Source organism: Mugil cephalus, chromosome 5, assembly GCF_022458985.1.
Source record: "Mugil cephalus isolate CIBA_MC_2020 chromosome 5, CIBA_Mcephalus_1.1, whole genome shotgun sequence".
NCBI classification, from domain to species: domain Eukaryota; kingdom Metazoa; phylum Chordata; class Actinopteri; order Mugiliformes; family Mugilidae; genus Mugil; species Mugil cephalus.
The window spans coordinates 16,594,122-16,615,383 of NC_061774.1; the positions used below are offsets into that span (position 1 = coordinate 16,594,122).

At 44.3% G+C, this 21,262-nt stretch overlaps 2 protein-coding genes across 2 annotated transcripts; one reads left to right on the plus strand and one right to left on the minus strand.

Annotated features, from left to right (window-relative positions):
* Positions 1–17: 17 nt before the first annotated feature.
* dok3 (docking protein 3) lies at positions 18–6,652 on the plus strand. Its single transcript, XM_047585600.1, has 5 exons — positions 18–341; positions 1,487–1,789; positions 2,072–2,162; positions 4,064–4,251; positions 5,024–6,652. Exons 1-5 carry the CDS (start codon positions 285–287, stop codon positions 5,903–5,905), a joined length of 1,521 nt encoding a protein of 506 aa, XP_047441556.1. The 5' UTR covers positions 18–284; the 3' UTR covers positions 5,906–6,652.
* An 8-nt stretch (positions 6,653–6,660) lies between these two features.
* On the minus strand, positions 6,661–7,884 carry atoh1b (atonal bHLH transcription factor 1b). The gene has a single exon (XM_047585601.1). It carries the CDS (start codon positions 7,407–7,409, stop codon positions 6,675–6,677), a length of 735 nt encoding a protein of 244 aa, XP_047441557.1. The 5' UTR covers positions 7,410–7,884; the 3' UTR covers positions 6,661–6,674.
* Between the last annotated feature and the right edge of the window lie 13,378 nt (positions 7,885–21,262).

Below are 21,262 nucleotides of genomic sequence, written 5' to 3' on the forward strand. Positions count from 1 at the left end.
TTTATGCAGAGGGGAAGTTGCTAAAATGAGCAGAATAATGCAAAGGGAAGTTTGACTCAAGAAAACAGCCGAACACAACTCCCGTCCCTTCTTTTGTAACAGCACCGCTGCAGATCTTGACTTTTATATACGGGCAAGAAAATGAAAGCAGCCGGTGACGTAAAGGAAACGATTATTCTGGTGGCAAAGGAAGCCTAAATTTAAACTCATCACTAGCTGCTTGTTGACCACAAGGCGGTAGCTGCTGCTCTAGAATAAAGGATTTGCAGACTAGGCTCGCAAGCATGGATGTCATCTACAAAGAGGAGCTGATGTACCTTCAGACGGTAAAGTTTGGAAAAGTAAGTTCCAGCTATTTGACACTTTTGTAAATAATAGATTGTTGAAGCTTTCGTTAACTCTAGTTCATAAAAAAAACTAATTTGCTTTTGTTGGGATCGTGATCGCTGGTGAGATGTGCCCTTTCATGAGGTTGATTACACGCCACAGAGTCGTGGACCGCGGTGTGATCTAACAGTGTCGCTGCCGTCTTTGAAGATGAATCGTATGCGAACGTGTCTCACGATAATCATTTTATTTCTTCTCTGGATGCATGTCAGTGTGATTGTAGGATTTCCTGGAAACCTGATCGCGTTTCTGCAAAAAATTCAAGAAGAGGTCATTATCTCTCGAAAGTGTCCTCGTAACAAGAGCGCTCTACTTCCCTCGTTTTCAAACGATTCTGGATCTTTTAGTAAAATAAAAACCCTGGAAGTTCAAAGCTGAACCTAATTAACCTGAAATCCTATTGGCACATCATCTTAAGGGACGCGCTCGAGGGTGAATCACCGGGTTGCGAGCAGGTGACCGTGGAGACGTGTAACCGAATAAACGGTTAACCCTCCCCCCTCCTCTTTGCTTTACTGTAGGCAGTTAAATCGCTGGTCGTGTATTTGTTTAGTTTCTACTTTGTCTATTTTTCTTCACGCTGCGGCTTGTAAAAAAATCCCTCCGGTAGGGTTCCTTCCATCGCGGACCGACCAAGAAAAAAAGAAAAAGGGAAACAAAAAATACCCTGAATGGCCTTTCATTGGAACACCATGCACCTTGTGCAACATTTTGACTAAATTACACAGAAAAGCATGATTGCTCAATGTCTGTTGTTTTCAAAACATTACAGCCTGTTAATAGTACCATGAATAAGCTTCCATATTTCAAAACTCAACAGGTTCGGTGTTGTTGGCGTTCCCAGGAAGATATAACTTGAACTTTTAGCCCTGAAAAATATCTTTAAATAGATTTGTCACCTTTCAGCCAGACTGTACATATATATATATATATATATATATATATATATATATATATATATATATGTGTATAGAAATATACCTGTGTGTCTGGCTGTGTCATAGTTTATAAATAAGTTTCCCATCGGTAAAGAACTAACAATGACTTTAAATCCCCTTCTTAATTGTCACCGTTTTTTGACCGCCCCTCTGTCCAACAGAGAACATGGCGCAAAATACGGATGGTGCTTTTCAAGCCCAGCTCTACAGGTGTCGGCCGGCTGGAGCTACTGCCTCCGGCGGAGAGCAACTCCATCACCGACCAGATGAAGGTCGGTCGGCAGAAAACGCCGGAGAGGAAGGTGGTGCGTCTGAGCGACTGCCTCAGCGTCACCTTGGCTCAAAAGGAGTCTTGTCCCGCCGGCTGCGCGGCCTTCTACCTGAACACCACGCAGACAGCCTACACCTTCGCCTCCGCCACGGCCCAGGACTGGCTGGACGCCCTCAGCCTTCTGGCCTTCCAGGTATCCCACGGCTCGCCCCCGTAACCGCTGCCTCCTCCCGTCCCTCTCTTGTTTGCGTGTCTCTCTCATTTGGCAAAGGCGAGAGCAGGCTTCAGCCACAATCAGAGACGGGTCGAATAATGAGGAAGTGAACGCTCTATCTGTAACTTCTGTCACTTCTCTAATTCTTGTGCTTGCTCAAGCTATGCTCTTTCTTGCATCTTACCACTTTGAAGTCATAAAACGGTGATAAGAGCGAGGTGTACACTCCAGGTAATGTTTGCCATGCCACCGTGTTTGCAGAAGGATCCTGGAGAAGCAGACAAAGGGGATTTTGATGGAGGAAATGGCTTCACCATGGAGGATAATGACCTTTACTCGTCTTGGAAAAGAGGTAACGCATGCTAATCTGAAGGCGGCAGGCCATCAGTCACTGGCAGTCAAAAGCACACACTTCGTTAAGTCTTATTGATTCTTTTTGTCGCCCCCCGTCCTATAAATAACTGGAACATTGTACCAATGAAGGTCATTTTTGATATCCACATTATACCGTCGCTAAGGGACTGTGTGGAAATGACTGGTTGAGGAGAAGGGGTAAGAAAGAGGGGACGGCAGTGACAATGAACTTTTCACCCATGGTGGTGGGAAGGCGTTTCATTTCTGTGCTTAACGGGACACTTTGGTTTCTCTGGATAGTGGTTGGTACGTAGTCGGCGTAATATTGAGAGAAGATGGTGGCCGGTGTGCCTCCAGTTTGGAAAAGCAGATAAGGATGTTGGGGTCAGCCTACAGCAAGGTCCACCCTAAAACCAGTACATATGTCAGAAAGCCTTTCATGGCGGGGGACTGAAGCCATTAAAATAGTTTCTAGTCACCAGACTCCATTGACAAAAACTTTGCCTCTCAGAACTATGATTTGCCGCTCTGCTGGCATGTGACAGCAACGTGTCCACTCAGGCTGTGATAGATCAGCACTTCCCGCCTTCTGCAAAGCAAAAATTTTCCTCTTTAAAACCCGTCCTTTTAATAGTTTTTAAAAAATGATTTCAATCAAAACTGCAATTTTGACATTTTTTTTTTTTTTTTTTTTTTTTTTTTGTTATCTTTAGGTCCAGCAGCATGTTTGAGGTTGACACCTTATTTTTAAGTTTCACATGTTTATGTTTAATTATCGTTATCGTAAGTGATTTGCAGATATTTTAAAGAGAGGAAATGGGTAAAGGTCTTTTTATATTTCTAGAGGCTGACACAGCATTTCATATTTTGGCTGTTTACCAAAATATGTCTAATTTACATAATGAATGTGCCGACTCTCAGTTTCAGTCCTCAGCAAAGACAAGATTTCCTGAGAGCACAAGTAGCAAACCAACCATCCGCGAGTCTCAGAAATAGAAAGAAGACCTCATTATTTTCTAAACAGACCAAAGTCTAATGGAAAGAGGAAGGGGCAGAGGTGGCCCGGGACTCATGATACGAAGCAAACAGCATCATCTGTAAAGCGTTGAGGAGGGAATGCCTTCAAATGTCACAGGAAGAGAGTTTATAGAGGATGTGACGTAGACCTGGATATAAGTTGTGTATAAGTTAGCCCGAATAACGTCAGTGTCCAAAAATATACAGGCATCACAGTAGATAAGCTCGGGGATGTTTGCTATTATTTTAGAAATGAACAAATAAGTCAAGAGTCAGACAGGATAGAAAACACAACTGTTCACCGTGAATATAAGACATGTGAAAAGCTGCTTCCTTCTTCCACAGTATATAGAAGTCCTGTCATATTTCTTACAGGTTCTTGTGCTTTCTGTTTGCAATAGTATAGTCTGACTACGCAAAATCATATAAGCCGTTCATTTGAGTTACTGTTACTTATAAATTATTAATATTAACTATTAATAAGAGGAAAATGTTGAATATATTGAAGAGAAGTGACTGCGTTACGTTTCAGACACATTCAGCAGAATTGTTTAATATATGTGAGCAGCAGCTACAGCCACTGATGTATTCAAACATGAAAGACAGAATGTATTAGCGTCAGCAACCTCTGGCTTATACAAATGCAATTCTTTTTTTTTATTATTTCCTAATGGATTATACTTCTGAACAATCCGGGCAGCCCAGTCGCATTGAGAGATTAGCAGAATGCAAGCAATTTAAAATAAGGCTTTATTAGTTTTATTTTTTATTTTTTTAAATAAAACCGCGGCTGCATTCGCTTCTTTTGCTGCCTCTTGTAGTGGATTTAATTATTTACGCCGAACTGACCTGAGTGTGCTGCAATGTCTTTCTCACGTTTAGATGTGACACTTCCTCCAAACCAGTTCAAAGTGACTGTCCAGAGCACAGAGGCCTCCAGGAGGTGCAGGCTGACCGGGGAGTATCTGGTCTGCCCTGACATAGAGGCTGTGACGCTGCTGGACATCAGTACCGGTTACACCATCTACAGCTGGCCTTACTGCCTCTTGCGGAAATTTGGCCAGGTCGAGGTAACGTACTGGATGAACTGCATCACGTGACTAATCCGACACTATGCAGACAATTTTGAAAAGCCGCTGCCCCTTTTTCAAGGCAAAATTAACGCCGCTCTAATATTTAACTTGTGACAGTGCAGTGTTCTGCTGGGAAACTTTTGGACCTGGCATTAGTGTACAACACACACACAAAAATAGTTTAAGAACGACTCAAACATCGTGAAGCTGTTGACTTGGCCTCCGTCTTCACTAGATCCCAAACTGATCAAGTATCTGTGGGATGCACCGGAGCAGCCCTGATCCTCAGAGGCCCCTCCCCTCAACCTATAGGACCCAAAGGCCCCCACCAACGACATCCTGTTGAATCCACACATCACAGGACACCCATCAGAGGGCCCATGTCAGTTCTTTGATGAGTCAGAACGGTTTCGGAGGCCTACAGAATAGGTGGTCATAAGGTTATGCCTGATCGGTGTATTAGCAGTGGTGGAAAGTCGCAGTTACTCAACAAAAGTACAGTTTTAAACTGCATCTCGCACCCCGATGGTTCTGAATTAACAATCTAATTACCTCATATGAACTCATGTATAATAATATACAGACGGACCAAACACCTAGTTTTAATTTAGCACTGTTTCCTGTTGATGCTAATATTTTTGCTTAAGGAGGATGTTCAATGCCTAACTTCTGCTTTGAACGGAGTATTTTTCCATTGGTGTATCAGAATAGCCACTGACTGTATTTTAGTAAAAAACGTATGTATGTGCTCTTCTGGGTTTGATTGCAGGCCGGGTTCAGCATCGAAGCTGGCCGTCGCTGTGACTCGGGAGCAGGAGTGTTCACCTTCCTGACCCGGCACGGTTCCCAGATCTTCCAGGTCATATCCAAGCAGTGCGCAATGGAGAGGGAGGCGATGGTCCAGCCTGTCACTGTCCACAGAAGATCATCATCCGACATCACCGCCGCTGTCCTCCGGGCCGCACCCAGCAACAGGCCAGCTGGGCCTCCCGTCTACAATACCGCAGATGATTCTGGTGGCGCGTGTGACTCGTCTGCCGATGTTTACTCTACAGTTACTGTGAAAAACATGAAGCGGCTATCTCTTGTGAGACCCAACGCCATCGGCATGGAGGGAGCGGAAGATGCGGATGATGGTGAGGTCGAGCGCTGCCATTCCCTCGGGGCCCTAAGCCTGTGTGACGACGTGGTGGACAGCATTTATTACAACCTGAGGAGATCGACGCCTCCTCTGCCAAGAAAAGATCAATCAAAGTCCGAGGGAGATATTTCAGAATCCATCTATTCGGACGTGAAAAAAAAGGATTCTCCCACAGATCTCGACTTTCAGGCTTCCCCCTCTTCCCTAACTCAGCTCGAACCCCAGGCTCCTCCCTTCACGCCCGCCAAATCCGGTCCCTACGTTCCCAAGCCCCGAACCCAGCTCCCGCCCCCCACAAATGCCAGCATCCAGCCAGGGTATAGTACACAGTCACAGGCTGTAGATGACATGACAGAGACGGAGGAGCCGATGGCCTCCGTTGCACCCACAGAGCCCCCTGGCAGTTTTAAACACAGGCTGGCAGAAATCCTTTCCAAGGACCTGGCAAAGTTCCAGCCTCCTCTTCCCTATGGAGAGAGCGGCCCCACGTTTTCTAATTCAGGCTTTTAGCTAACAGACAGATTGTGAGGAGCTATTTTAACCGTGATAAATGGTCATAAAGTGTAATTAGTTTCTTTATCTCTGTAATATACCTTCTACTGGGAGCATGCGGTGAAGCACTGTTGCTCATAAATGTGTACATGCATCTGGGATGAACTTTTTTTTTCTGTTGTTGCAAAAAGGCGGGGTGTGGGGGGGGAGTTTTTACTATTTAAAATTTTCTCTACTCACAGTGACAATATAACGAGAATGATTGTGCACCCGATTGTTGCTGTTTCATTGTAGCGGTGTCAAATATGTAAATGGACGGCTTTGCAGCAAGATGGAAAGAAGAAGAACCCTCGTTGCATTTCGCTGTAAATATTCCATGTACCCTTCAGAGACAGAAATAACTTAAAATGCACCTTCACGTCTTAAGTATCTCTTTATTGTAGCAACACAACCCTCATAACATGTCACTTAGCAACACATAAATAGAAAAATACTTGTCTTTAATTAGAAACAAATGTGACTTATGACATTGGAAATGTCACCAGTACTGGTTCAGGACATATAAAGTGCAAAAAAAGGACGAGGGGCGGCCGTAAGAAGTCACTGTGGCCCCAGGGAAGAAACAAAGTCAAGATCTTTGTGGTTTTACTTGTTCTTTTTCGGTGAAACGTGTAAGGTATTAATGATGATGGATATGCAATAGCACTGTCTCCTGTGATCAACATGTTGTCTCGTGTCCTATAAACAAACTGGTAACCAACTGGACGTCTGTGGTACTTGTTCTCTGTTACTGTCTCCCGCTGTGACTTTCCTCCATGTCACTGAGATGCGACGACTCCCCATCACTGCAGTTCGATGATGTCCCTGACGCGCTTGACTCCAGGTCAGACGTGGGTCCCAGTAAAATCAGGTGACCGAAAGACGTGGTGGCGTCTCTCTTCTCCCCGTTCAGTGGGTTCGGGGGATGCGCGGCGCCCGCCGGCCGCAGAGAGTGAATCAGGCTCCTCCTGGAGGTCTGGTCCGCTGAGCCCGGGTGAGGACTCCTGCACTCCGGGTGGACCACGCCGGACAGCAGCTCAGACAGCTCTGTGATGTAAATCTGCGCCATTTGGAGGGTGTCGTATTTGGATAGCTTCTTCTCGTTCTCCATGGAGGGGATGACGCTCCTCAGCTCGTCAAAGGCTTTGTTTAGGCCGTGCATCCTCCTCCTCTCCCTGGCGTTGGCTGCGACGCGCCGGTGTTTCTGAGGGCCGAAGTGGTTCGCCCTGCCTCCGTCCGATGCCGCCTCGGTGTCTGTGACGCCCGTGGGGGACGCGCAGTCTTGGAGTTTACTCATGGGCACAAGTTTCTCCAGTGAGATGCCCGCGTCCGCCGCTGCGTGCGCATCCCTCCTCGAGAACGCACGAATCGAACCCGAAGAAATCCAAGTTTTGGAGCTGATGTGAGCCAAGTTGCGCTGCTGCAGCATGGAATAATCCTCTGGGTACTCTGACCAGCTTGCAAGCTCTGCTTTTGCAGCCATCGCTGTAATGGCCTGTGTTCGCGCACGGCAGGGAAAGGTCGCACAAAAGACTTTGGCGGATGCCCTCGTCTCTGAAGTGGTTTGCACTGCGCCAACAATTTATACAGCCTCCCCTCAGTCACCTTGGTGTCACTCCCAGTCCTCCAACAGCTCTGACAGCCCTGCAGCCTCGGGAGACAGCAGCCAATCGCACAGTCCCCTCTGACCCTGTCAAAGAACAATTAGACAAGGCTCGACTTTTTTTTTCTCCTATTGTGCATTGTAACTCAATCACGACCTTGTTGTGGTCCTCACACAGAGGGGTGTCGCAAGTATTAATCATTTAAGAGAGTGGCGTATAGTGTATGTTTGAAAAACTTTTAAGGAAGAAGAGGAAAGAGGGCGTAAATGATCTAATGAGCTTGTCCTGTTGAAAGTCTTGGATTCATTATCAGTGAATTCAAATGTTCCATAAATAAACAAACTAATGTGCATATTAATGAACCTTTGTAGCAACTTGTGTGTTTTTTTTTCACCTCCATTTTATTAATGTATGGACCACTGAGGAAATTTAACAACTGATGACTCTTAGAATGGATTTTCAATGTTAATTTTCTAGTAAGTAAAAAACAGTAAACGATGTTTTTTATTGCGCATACTAAACATCCGAGGCTTCATTATCATTATCATTATCATCACGGTGGATGGTCTCTACTCCCACTCATGGAAAATGACTTCAGACCTCTTTCTCATGAGCAACTGACTCCTTAATTGGGTCGGACGCCGGAGAGAGCTGGCAGCGAAATGCATGCGCGTACGAGTTTGTTCTCAAACAAACAGTAAAAAGGTGGCCAATCTTCCTCCCATTATTTGCAGATGAATAATAAAAGGAACAGGTGGGAGACAAGGCTTGAGACACACCTGCCTATTGCAGAGCCGCGATAACTGATAAGTTGTCTGAGGGCGATTTATGAATCATTTAGCGAGATGAAAACATGCAATCCGGGCCCGCGGGGCCGAAAAGTTGTTTTTCGAGCGCGACAACGCGAAACGGAAGATAAATTAGGCTACAAATTTTGGCTGCGGTCACGTGACCCCTGTCCTGTGCATATCAGCTGGTGTCCCTTGGCACCCCCACGCAAGCCACGCAACTCCGTTGAGGACAGTGTCACCCACGTCTCCCATATGCTGCCCACAGCGACAACTGAGCTTTCACACTGACGCGCACTGCTCTGACACAAGAGCTAATCACTCATTAGGCCATCTATTACCGGAGAGGAGCGACTCCAGCACCAGCTCAGACCTGTCCTCTGAGAGATCAGACATGCTGTATAGTAGTTATGGCGACTTGGACAAATTTTGCATTCAGTGCCCTCGTCTCTCTCTCTTTCTCGGCAGCCTATGTGTGTGCGTGACAGTCGGGGTCGCGCGCTGGTATAGAAAATCACCGTGACCTGTCTCGCCGCCAGCAGTTTAATGAGGCCTGGTCTTAGTTTAATAAATCGGCACGTTCTCCGTCCCGGGGTGTCCCATTCACTTTTGGGGCCACATGAATATTTCATTCCTTCGGCCCCGCTGCCAGCGCAACAGCCTGTAACCCTGCGTGCAGGATCTAAAAAAGTGCCGGCTACACTTCCCATCTGGTGCGGGGCGTGAGCGGAGGAGTGGCAGCGGAGGCCGAGGAGGTGCGAGGAACATTTCAAAGGTCAACTTCCAGTGACCTTCTGCAGCACACACACAGAGAAGAGAGAGAGAAGGAGCTAGTTTATATAATATAATGCGGTACATGAGTAAATGTAGCCCACCCTATGATTACTGTACGTCCCTTTTGGATAAGTGACTTAGCGAAAAGGTTGGAAAGCGCATGCGTAAAACCAGTTAGTGGAATAGGTGCGGATTTAATTGCAGTTTTTTTGCATGAGAGGATGAGTCTTTATTCATCCTCAAGGGAACAAGGCAAAATTAAATAAGTAAATAGAAATAACATTTAAAAAATCAAACATACAGTATTGAAAATGTCACAATGCCTAGATCGTGAAAACTGAGAACATCAATATAAGAACAGCACAGAATTTCTCTTTAATTAAATATTGTTGTACATTTCTTGAGATAGCGAGGAAGAAGATGGAAAGTGGTCCTTCAGGTGTGGAGGAAACTCAGCAGCAATGCTAAGAAAGAAAATCCATTTGTTATCTATTACTGTTTATACTTGGAAGGTTGTTGAGGGGGTGGGGGGCCTGCAGCTTGTCCCAGGTGGCAATGGGTCGAGAAGCGAGGTATATTGTGGAGTCTATTACAGGGCTAACACAACCATTCACACTCACATATATACCTACAACCAATTTCGAATCACCAGTTGACCTAACAAGAACCCAGAACCTTCTTTCTTTTTTTTTTTTTTTTTTTCTCTGTGTGGCCCAGTGGTAAGCAATGTTATTGTTCAAGAGCCTGACTGCGGTATAGACAAATAAGCTCCGGTAGCACTTTCTAGTGGCGCTCCCTCTTCTGTTGTGGGTGCAGCAGCCTCTGACTGAACGACCTAAGGTCACAACAGTGTCACACAAGGAGTGAGATAAGTCGTCCAGGATGTTTGACAGTTTGGCCAACATCCTCCTCTCATCCACCCTGAGGTCCAGAGGACAATCCAGGATAAGGATGGACTTGCTGCTTATTCAGTATGCAACATGTTTGCAGTAGATAAAGCTCAATCAACACAATGACATAACCAATATGAAATCTCAATTTCTCAGTCATAGCACCCAGAACCTGAAACAGTGATGTCCTTACCTGCTAGGACTGATAGGAGCTCCGATAACAACCCTTTGTTTTTCTTTGTTCTTTAAAATGGGCAACAGTACCGATACAAGTTTACTTCAAATGTTCTGATATATAGTTAGCACAAGTTCTACGAACTATCGCAACCTCAAAACCCTACAACTGAGCCAACCACAGCAGCACCAGCTTGCATCAACACCACTTCCTATATGGCATACCATACCGATGCTGTTGCACCGCTGCAAGTGCAACGTATAAACACAGCTCAGCCAGCTCAGTTTAATGGTGAGTGATCAATGTAAACACTCGAAGTTTCTTTGTGTTGCTCGTGGGCTGACACTGAAAGTAATTCCGATAAAAGGCCTAATACGCAGCGTGATTGTTTCAATTCTCGTAAATTAAGGGGTCCTATAATGAAAATCTTTTCACAGGGGACGCCTTTCGAACCTTCCCCAGTAATCCCCAGGGAGCCGGGGAGCCGTGGCACCAAGCAATCTATAATTACTTCAACACGAGTTCTGAGGCTTTAATTTGAAATGTTGTCTCAGCTCTTTTTTTTTTTTTAATTTATTCAGTTATTTATTTATTTTTTGTTAGCTTTGTGTTTGAATGGTATAGCCAAACCTCCAAGGACTCAGATATTACTGTAACACTCGATTTTTACAGGTGACTAATTTTGTAAATGTTTCATTTGGAAGTTCCCTGGAAAGAAATTAGCAATTTGGTTCTTATTATAGAGAGAGAATCATTTATGAACCTGACCTGTAATTTTTTTTTTTTTACTTCTTAAATTAGAATAATAAACAGCACTGCGTTGTTATTTCCTGCAATTATTTGGAAATCTTATGAACACTGCAGGTAGGACTTTCCACCGCTTATATGACGAGTGAATAAATGAAATGTATTATTTTAAATCAAGAGGAATTATTGTATTTAACGCACATACTTTAAACACCATCCGAGCAGGAGTGAGATTTCCTTAGACACGCTATTAGGTGTCCTTCCTCACTGGAGCTGACTCATCTGTACACGAGTCATCGTTTTGTCCCGTGTTTTAATTAAAGACTTAATTTCCCAACAATTGAGGGTTTCCTCTTTTTTTTCTCCCCCTCCGCACAGTCTGTGCACCAGGAACAGTGAACCCCTTGATGCTGGGAGCAGATAGTCTGTAATTATGCTCTCACACCCGAAGCTACGGAGGTGGCTCTGGTGAGCAAAGAGAGAAATCTCAATGCCCGGATTTCAGACGCAAATTAGCACAATTAGCGGCCTCATTAATTTGGGAAGGGGGAAGTAATATTCTAGTTAAAGGAACGCTTCATTAAGTCAATGTTATCTGCGGCAAAACGGCTAACTGATGAACTCTGGGAAGGACAGTAATATGAGTCGAGATGACTTTCCGTGCGGCAGCAGAAGCGGCGGCAGCAGGCGTGGAAATATTACATTTTAACGTGTTAATTTGAAGCACGCCTCGCTGGCCATCGCGAGAACAGCCGCCTGCGCCGCTCTTCAGAGTGAAGCAGTGGGTCAAGTGTCGCGATGCTTGAGACAAAAAAAAAAAAAAAGAAAGAATAAAAAGTCCGCAGGGTGCCGTTTTACGCCCTGATGCGGGGAGACAGACGGAGACCGCGGGGTCAGCGGTTTACTCAGCAGTGAGGGGGCAACAAAGCAGGTCTTCAGAGAGTCACACCCGCACCAGTGATCACAGGTGTCACCGGTAGTCTGCCTATTATAAGACGCGTGTCTTACAAACACTGCGATTTGAGTTATGTTAAGTAAGGCAACGCCGTGCCAAAAGGAGGCCACTTTGATCACTCTTATAGCCGAAGCAGCCCGCAGCACTGTGCAGAAGCAAAACCTCTGTTGTCAGGCTACACTGCTCCATCAGGCTGCATTTTAAGCTTTAGGCTACGCAAGGTTTATTCTCATCATACATCTTTAACTTTGAAGAAGACTTAAACGGTGGTGTTATTTTTTTGTTACTGTTTTGTCTTTTTGTTGTTTCTGAGGTATGTACCAACAGCAATTGAAAGTAGATTGCTTGAGTACTGTTTTATGGTTATTTCCTATGCATCTTAACTTCTTTAAGATAAGATTAAGGACCTAAAAATAATAATAATAATAATAAATAAATAAATAATCATCATATTTGAACTGGAAGTAGTTTTTTATTTTTATTTTTTAATTATTTCAGTGTATATTAAGTCCTCAATGGGTGCAAAAATATACTTATTATTCAAATGAGTATTTATGGATTTGTTACATTTGCATGTCACGTCAAACTAGAAAACTTATCAAGCATAAATAAACAAGTGTATTGACACTTTGCTAACAAGACAAATTGTCTCCTTATAAGGACAACAGGTCTAAATGAAGCACAATAAGCTGCAACAAACATAAAACATAATGTCCCCATATGAGGACGCTGGGTCTCAGGAGGTATAGTATAAAGAAGGAAAATGTAAAAAAATAAATGCATCTAACACATCAGTGCAATTTAATGATATAATAAAACTTACTTACTTTGATTGTTTACACTGTGGTATTGATAATACACTCAAATTACACATCCCTTTGCACCAACTTGCTGTATTAAATGGATCGAGTGCTCATTAGGGATGTAGCCACAGTAAAACAGGTCAGAGTGCTTAATCAATCAAAGATCAGACGTTTGCATTAATGGGGCCGTCCGTAGGTTTTACTTCATGTATGACAGGCTGAAAGAAATGCAGTTTTCATGTGTGCTCCTTTCATGTACGAGAACACCATATGGCAGATAGGCAAACATGGAGTGGGCTGTAAAGACCCAGTCCATCAAACGAAGAAGAAAGGCTTCCAGACACTTGAGCATCAGGGACTCTGAGAGCTGTCAGCGGTGGATAGACACTTACAGTGTGTAATGGATGCTCGGCCCATTGTGCTTGTGATAACAGCATTATATGAAGTTTTGATGAGCAGAGCAGAACATGGGTGAATTAATCCGCAGTCTCTGTCCATTTTTATCAGGATTTTACCAAGAGTTACTCTCTTAAGGTCCTACTTCGTTAATTATTACCACATTAAAAACATATCATTCAAAGATTTAAAAAAAAAAAGTACACCGATCAGGCATAACATTATGACCTGCCTAATGTTGTATCTAAACAGTTGTGGCCACTCAGGGAATGGACATGGGCCTTCTGAGGGTGTCCTGTGGTGTCTGGAAACACAATGTTGCTAGTGGGGGGTTTGAATCCTATGGGTAGAAGTGAGGGGCTTCTGTGGATCATCCCACAGATACTTAAACAGTTTGCAATCTAGTGAATTTGGAGTTGTTCCTAAACCATTTTTATGTGTGTGTGTGTCTCTGTCAGGCTGTATCCTGCTGGGGTTGGCTGCTTCCATCAAGGAGTGCCAATGCTGTGGGGTGGGAGTGTCTGGTCTGGTCCAGGTGGGTGGTTCATGTCTAAGTAACATCCACATTAATGCCAGGTCCAAATGTTTCCCAGTAGAACATTTAATTGCACAAGATGGTCAACGTTATTTACATCTCCTGTCAGTGGTTTTAATGTTGTGGCTGATCGGTGTACTACACAGTACCAGACACACACAAAATTTTAACAGAAGCTATAGGTATGTATTTTCTTTTGCCGTAGGGCTTTTGCATTTGTGTTGCGTTACATTATGTCACACATGTGTTTTTACGTTTCTGATCCCTCATTAACGTCAGTTTTTCGTCACCCCGCTCCGGCGTAACATTTGAAAGATGTGATTCAGTTTATAAAATGAGCCTGTACCTGGCTGAGTTGACACAAAAAGGCTCCATAAATAAATCATGCAATATTGCCAGATACCAGCAGATGGAGATAACGCAATATACTAGCTGCATGGACTCATGATTAGATCAGACAAAGGAGAGGGTGGGGGTGCCATGACACACTCCAAAAACTAAATGATCTCTTATGTTTTGATGGGGTTATTTACTGACTGCCTGCAAGACATAAATCCTGCAGCAGATAGACATTAGTCTGAGGAGGGGATATCTCTGGAGGCGTCGGCGATGGTCAGCAATCACAAAGTCATTTACTGTGAGGATAAAGATGTGTGTCGTATAATAATATCCGTCATGATGCAGAGACTACAACAAGATGTAATCGTATATGTCCTCACCACACCAGATGCTCCCTTAACCCTTTATAGGGCACTCGTTGAAATACTTGGAAACTCTAAATCTCAACCTAGAGTGTCATGGTAGGACGTCAGAAAACTGTTTTAATTTTGTGATATTTATTTATTTTTAAATTTCATGGAGAAAATCAAGATTAATGCGCACAACATTATCAAATTAGACAACATTAGGCCACTTCTTCTTGCTACAAATTTAAGCAGTTTTCATGCAGAGGTGAACATTGCAGACCTCATTTGAGAGCGTTTCCTTGATCCTCTCTGATTGGCTGAATGAAAACCACATGCTCCTAAACCTCGCTGAGAGACACAGGGACCCAATTTAAAATGTGCAGTGAAGCCACCGCATTTGTCTCCTTGCCCCATAAAGGCTTTAAACCTTCTCCCTTGGAATTAAAAAGAAATGATCCTCAAAACTTTCCCGGAAACACGGGAATGAATCGCGGCGTCGACACGTTTTTTCCTGTCCTTTCAAGAGTCGGAGACAAAGTAAATCTCATTAAGGTCCAAGCTGGCTGGGGACGTGCGGCTGTCAGCAGAGAGCAGTAGTGCTCTGCGTTTGGAGCGGAGCCGAGCAGCATGTGGATGCTGCTCGGTTAAGATGAGCAACACTTTGTCCACTGACCCCTTTGACCTTGCGGACTGAATTAAAGTTGCAGCACAAAGTAAGAGCTGTTAGGAAGTCATGTGGACATCACCCAGTCATGCCGGGCTGTTTTCAGTCCTTTAAGAGCGTGCGACCTTCAGCGTCTTCGGTGTCCGCGGGGCCAGCGCGACGCCTTGAAAACCATGGACGGCTCACATGCCCCCTGTGATCCCCTTTGACTCAATCTCTCCCCCTGTTTGTTACCAGCAGGAACGTGTCTGGAAAGAGTTTCCCCACATTTAACTACAAAAAAAAAAAAACAACAATCTCCACTCTGACAACAGAGCGGAACGTCGTGAAGAGTAAGCCTCAACATTTAGGATGATCGTGTCTGTCATGATCGCGGTCAGAGGGTTAGCTCAACAAGATTATTTCATTAGACGGAGAGTGACAGCCACGACCAACTTCAATTATAATCCACGAGATCCCTATAATTTGGCAGTAAAGATTGTTCATCAACCTTCAGTATGGATTTGCCATGGTCGATTAATGTAATTGGATTGAGAATCGCTGATGTCTCAGTCTGAACTGACATCCTCTGCAGCCCCTCCATGTTTATATTTGTGGCTGTGAATTTCAGTGCAGGGTGTGTGTGTGTGTGTGTGTGTGTGTGTGTGTGTGTGTGTGTGTGTGTGAGAGAGAGAGAGAAAGGAAAAGAGAGAGGAAGTGCGAGGTGGGAAGTGTTGGAGCCTTGAACCGCGAGCGTGTCTAACAATGAGCAAAGCATGCCCAGCTCTGCAAGGGGGCACGTATGAGTAACCTTCATTATGAAAAGAGCAATTTTCTGCACTTGCCTTCTAATTGTTCCCATGCTGACACTCTGGATTGGTGTGATCTCTCCTTTTAATGCACCGAGTTCACCTAGAGGGGGTGTCATTTAAGGGTGGTAAAGAGGTAGGAACGCAACGAGACGGAGAAGGGGTGAGATCGCTGATGGTGAACGGCGCCTTAAACTGAGCGGAGCTGATTTGCTGTTATAATCCCTCGGTGGTTTCCACCTGTAATGTTAGCTGGTGGGGGTGCCAAAGGATTATGTGCAAAGGTGGTTCCCGCATGGCACGCCCCGTCCACCCCCCCCGCTGCCCAGTTCTTGTTCGTCCTGCTCTTTAAGGGACATGTTGATGCCATAAATCTCAGTTTTTTTTTCTGGGACATGTATTTCTGAGCCCCAGTGGCTGAACTAAATGGAAAACATTAGCGCATTATCCTTCATTTTCGTTCCTAGTCAGCAAAGGGTATAGAACGTGCCATTGGTGACTGTATGAGAAGCAATGAACAGAAGATGGATTGCAACACATAGGTGAGGGGTGAGTAAGAGAGAGATGGGGGAGACCTGTAGGACCTGTATATCTGGGAGGAGATGAAAGCTATAGAATGAGAGGTGTTATTCTTGCAAAGACAAACAACTCACCCCCCCTCTCGTAGCCTGAATCGCAGCGCTGGTGAATCAGATCACTTCCACGTTGCAGTAGGCCAATATGCGCTTTTCACTTTGCCGTCAGGGAAGACCACAAAGCAGTTTTTTTTTTTTTCTTACTCGGCTTCAAAAGAGAAGTCACAATTTCAGATTTTCAGGGTTCTGCTGCATTCCCATTCGAGCCGGATAACGAGAGAAATTAAATTTGTATGAGTTGCTCAGCTGGAGATAGGAGGTGACCTGACAGACAACCAACGGCGGTGTTAAGTGCTGCCTGACGCGCCTCTGTGTGGACGCGGTGAAATTTGGTTCCCTCAATACTTTTCCCTCGGCAGCCGTGGCTGAAAACAAACCTAATGTAGAAATCGGCGGATGTGCCCGCTGTGTCCTTTGTAGTAACGCACAAGACAGATTTTTATTTTTTTCTGTTTCCTTCTGAAGAATAAAATCAACCCTGTAAGTATTTTAGCTGCGAACCAGTTCGCTTCCTTGCCAGAGCCTGATAAGAACACGCAAGCGATTCGTATACCTTTTTTTTCACGCAAATTATACAAACAAGACATTGTCAATTATATATGTACATATATTTATAATTGATATATAAAGCAGCAATCTGTTTTGGAATCATGGGAGCATGCAGCACTGTTAGCTTCTCTTCAGCTAATATTACAACGTACATCTGAGAGGACTGAAGGCTCTAAGCCAATTTGCGGGGGAACCTGACAGTCAGTCTGTAATGTGCGATCTCGTGATTGGCTCAGCAGCAACAGGGGCGTGGCCTTCTGTGTACAGGCGGCTTATATTGACAGGTCTGTGCTCTGTGTGAAACAGTGCCCTGTTGAGACATGCTACTTTATTGCCGACTGAGTGAAGTGTTGACTGAAAGATAACGTCTTCTGCCTCCATTTATCCCTTTACCAAAATCTGATGGATTCATGTTAATGTTTTAATGTGTTAAAGAAACTGAAATGTGTGAGGGAAATTTTTAAAATGTGTATAAAAATGCCTAATCAAGCAAAGATTGATTGCAGTACCTCCGCAGAACCCCTGGGGGGCGCGGACCCCCTGTTGAAGAGCTACGTGCTAAGCCAAGCTAACCATCTGCTGGCCTCACATTTTATGTACAGGAAGGAGTGATATTAATCTTTTCGTGTTTATTTCACAAAATGTCAAATATTGTAAGTGTTTTTTTTACAACCTTTATACCAGTTGACATCTTGAAATGAAATACGTAGATAAAACATAAAAAAAAAAATCGGACTAATTGTTGCAGCGTAAAATGGGAGATGGAACGAGAATGCTTTTACAGTCTCAATTTTCAGTTTCAGTTTTCACGATGCCAGCAGCCTAAACACATCATATTATGGCTTTTTACTGTCCCGGGAGAGAAAAATCGATTCAGCATCCTGTTATTAAGTACACACCGTCGCAAAGAACTGGCCCAGCCAAGCCTGTCACTCACATGAAGGATGACAGACCAGATAGTAACCCAAACACATGACAAAAAAACACTCACGCAGGATACTTTATATATATATATATAAAAAGTGGCTGAGGACATCTGCAGGGCATCAGTAAACCAGAGAGAGTGGAAACGCAGAGTGGTACCGCCGCTCTTTCGTTTTCCGCTTTTGGCGAGGCTTGTGTTCTCGTCACTCGCTCATCCTCACACACATGCTTGAACGCAAGTCTACAAGCAAAAAATATGAGAGGGCTCTCGACAGTGAATGTTCGCCCTGGTCTGCTAGTGCAGAGTTATAAGTTCATCCGCGGGTGAGTGACACCCTTGCAAAGAAAAAAGGACGGTTATTAAAGAAAAAAAGACAGTGGAGGTGTTGCGTAGAGGAGGCGGGGTGCCCAACATGCCTGCCATCCCAAGGTCAGGAGCGAAGCCCTCTGGCATCAAGTGCTGTGAAGAATGGCAATGTCAGTCAGAAACCTCCCTCACCTCCCCGGACCTGTCAATTCGCAGGCGATAATTAATCTCTCTCTGGTTAAATATAAAGATTGTAAATCACAGCGTGAACGCTCACCATCGGGGGGCCTTCATCTGTCAGCCACAGACCTTGCCTAATGGCCCTTTGTAAGCAGAGCACTGACTGAGGCAGCGCACCAGCCAGCCACCTACCGGTCCTCTTCATCATTTGTTTCTCACGGAGCCGCCCTGCCCTCCGCCCAGCAGAGGAGAGGAGCATGAAGACGGGCTGCAACCACCCAAATTACTATTCTGAAAACCCTCATCTTTACTTTTTTATACTCCACTTTTTTTGTCCGACCTTCTACTGCCATGTTAGAAAAGGTGTATATGAACACATATTATACAGCGGTTTACACGGTCGATTCATGAAAAGATGCTTTTAATAACAACTTTGGAGTCAGGTTGTCTAGGTTGTGTAATTATTGTGTATTGTAAAGATTGTATAAGTTGCCTTGGGTCTAGGCATCATCGGATGTTTTCACCATTTACAGTGTGAAAGAGACTGTTGGCATTTGTTACTAACTCGTAAAAATATGACCTCTAAACTTAATGGCTTATTATGCTGGAAGGACTCTTAAGCACTGACCTAATACCTTTATAAGTGCATGTTAGAAAGCCACTCGGTTAAAAGACCTTTTGATTCACCCTCCATAATAAACTATACTTTTTTTTTTTTTGTAAAAGTTGCTAGCAAACAGATTTCTGCAGCCCTTCCTGATGAATTAATAACTCAATAAAACAACGCTGGCAGTGCACGAGAATAATTACCGGCTAAAAGGCAAAATAATTTCTACTGACTGGCACCCCAAATGCTCCCCTTATAAAGGGATAACTGTGCGTATGAAACATTAATAAACTCAATAAATGAATTATAAATTAGAACTTATAAACCATTTATAAAGTGGCCTTATTTATGTCTTCCCGAATGCTGGATAAGCAGCTTTCTTCAGTCACTCTGGCTGCTGCGTTTCTTTAATTAATCCAATCACAGCAAGACAGTAACTTCACTTCACTTCACTTCCCCAGGGTTCACATCAGACTTAAATTACACTGAAATACATCTAATCATATTATGAAATTGAACTGCACAACAGCGGAGGTGAGCTCCGTCTATAAGCTAATACCTCAGTGCTTCAGCTGGTCTCGTGCACTTGAGCATGAGCAATGGTTCACAACTTTTTTTTCCCCTTGGATCCCCCTCCTACTTGTATCCTAACTGCTTTGTTTGCAGTTAGGGCACATTCTCCTAGCTTCACAAATTCACTCTCCATCTTTCCGACAGCGGTGACTTCTGTGAAAAGACGCCGGCCTAGATGATGCCTTCACTAAAACGCGGAAATTCTATACTCCAACTCGGAAAGACTTCACAATATCACAGCGCTCACGTTTCAGGAGAAAAAATAACTTTCGTAAATTGTCACCGTTTGCTGAACATTAAAATTTGTGCAGCAGCTGTTTATTTTTATTTTGGAACCAGTAGTTTCTGAGTCAGTGCTCATTGTTCCCAAGTTGTATTGAATGCAGCATCATCTGGAGCTGGATCTCAACCGTGCTTTCCAAGACCCACCCCCAGTCTACTTCTGATTGGTTAGTGATGCTAGTTTGGAGAGGGAAAGCTGCCTCGATTGCCTGATCGAACCTGAGAATTATAAGAAATATTTTTATTTTTTTTCTAAATGCTGATCTTTTGTTTAATCACCATCAAATGCCACACTAGAGATCAACAGGAATACTTTAAGCCCTGCTTATTGTACACATAGGGAGACACATGCAATGGCTTCTGGGTAAAAACTGGTGACTGCTGAAACAGATGAAAGCTCGTGGTGAACTCTGGCGGGGGGGGGGGGGGTACGGACCCCAGGTTGGGAACCACTGACTTACCGAATGGTTAATATATAATCGTTCATTGTCTGCGTCGACGGATAGTGAGTGTAAGACGTGTTCAGTGTGCAAAATAACGCATGAGCGCATCCTTCACTTTCACACACCCGCATTGTGTGAATGTAAATTTAACTTTAATTACTTATGTAAAGCTCTTCCACCCACTTCATGGTGGCCATTACATCACTGCACAGTTGCCTTCTGCAGAATACCTTAAAAGAAAAGAAAAAAAAAAAAAGTCCCTCACACCCCTTTGGACTCAGCATTACGTCAGCTACAATAAAGATGTTTGTTTGTGTGCTTGTAGGGGGTAAACTTTGCCATAGTCTTTGAACGAGCTGTTAGCACTGTGCACTGTTGTGCTTGTTAAATGCTTTGTTGGAAGTTTGACACTCAGCTTCTCGGGCTGCACTCGACGCCGCCGACGGTATCCTTAAGTCATGAGGCTGTTTCATGCTGGGCCCCCGTGGGTGAGGGAGGGATGACAGGATAGCAGAGGAGGCGAACAACAAATGTGGGCACGCACACATACACAGAGTCACCTTTAAAGTGTATGAGAGCTCCCTGATGCCAGTGCTGCCATACTGCATGACTAATGCAGCCCGCGAGTCACTGTTTCCGAGTCCCCAAGAGCTGAATTAATTGGCTGTCATCATGGTAGCTCTCTCTCCCTCTCTCTCTCTCACACACACACACACACACACACACACACACACACACACATACACACACACATACACAAGGAATGATCAAGATATAAATAAACCGAGTCAACATGGCATTTAAGTGACAGGCAACCATAAATACTTTGTGCAACTTTCAGTGACAGCCCCTTACTTGCCATCAAACATGCACGGCAGACTGCTCACGTGAAATGGCGCTGCTTTAATTCTTTAATATTTCAGGGGGGGGGGCTTTCTTGTCGATAGTTTAAAGAGGATGCAAATGCCACCCTCGTGTCTGCGCATAGCGAGCTGGAGACAGGCGAATCAACTTGGATTAGCACGAAGGAG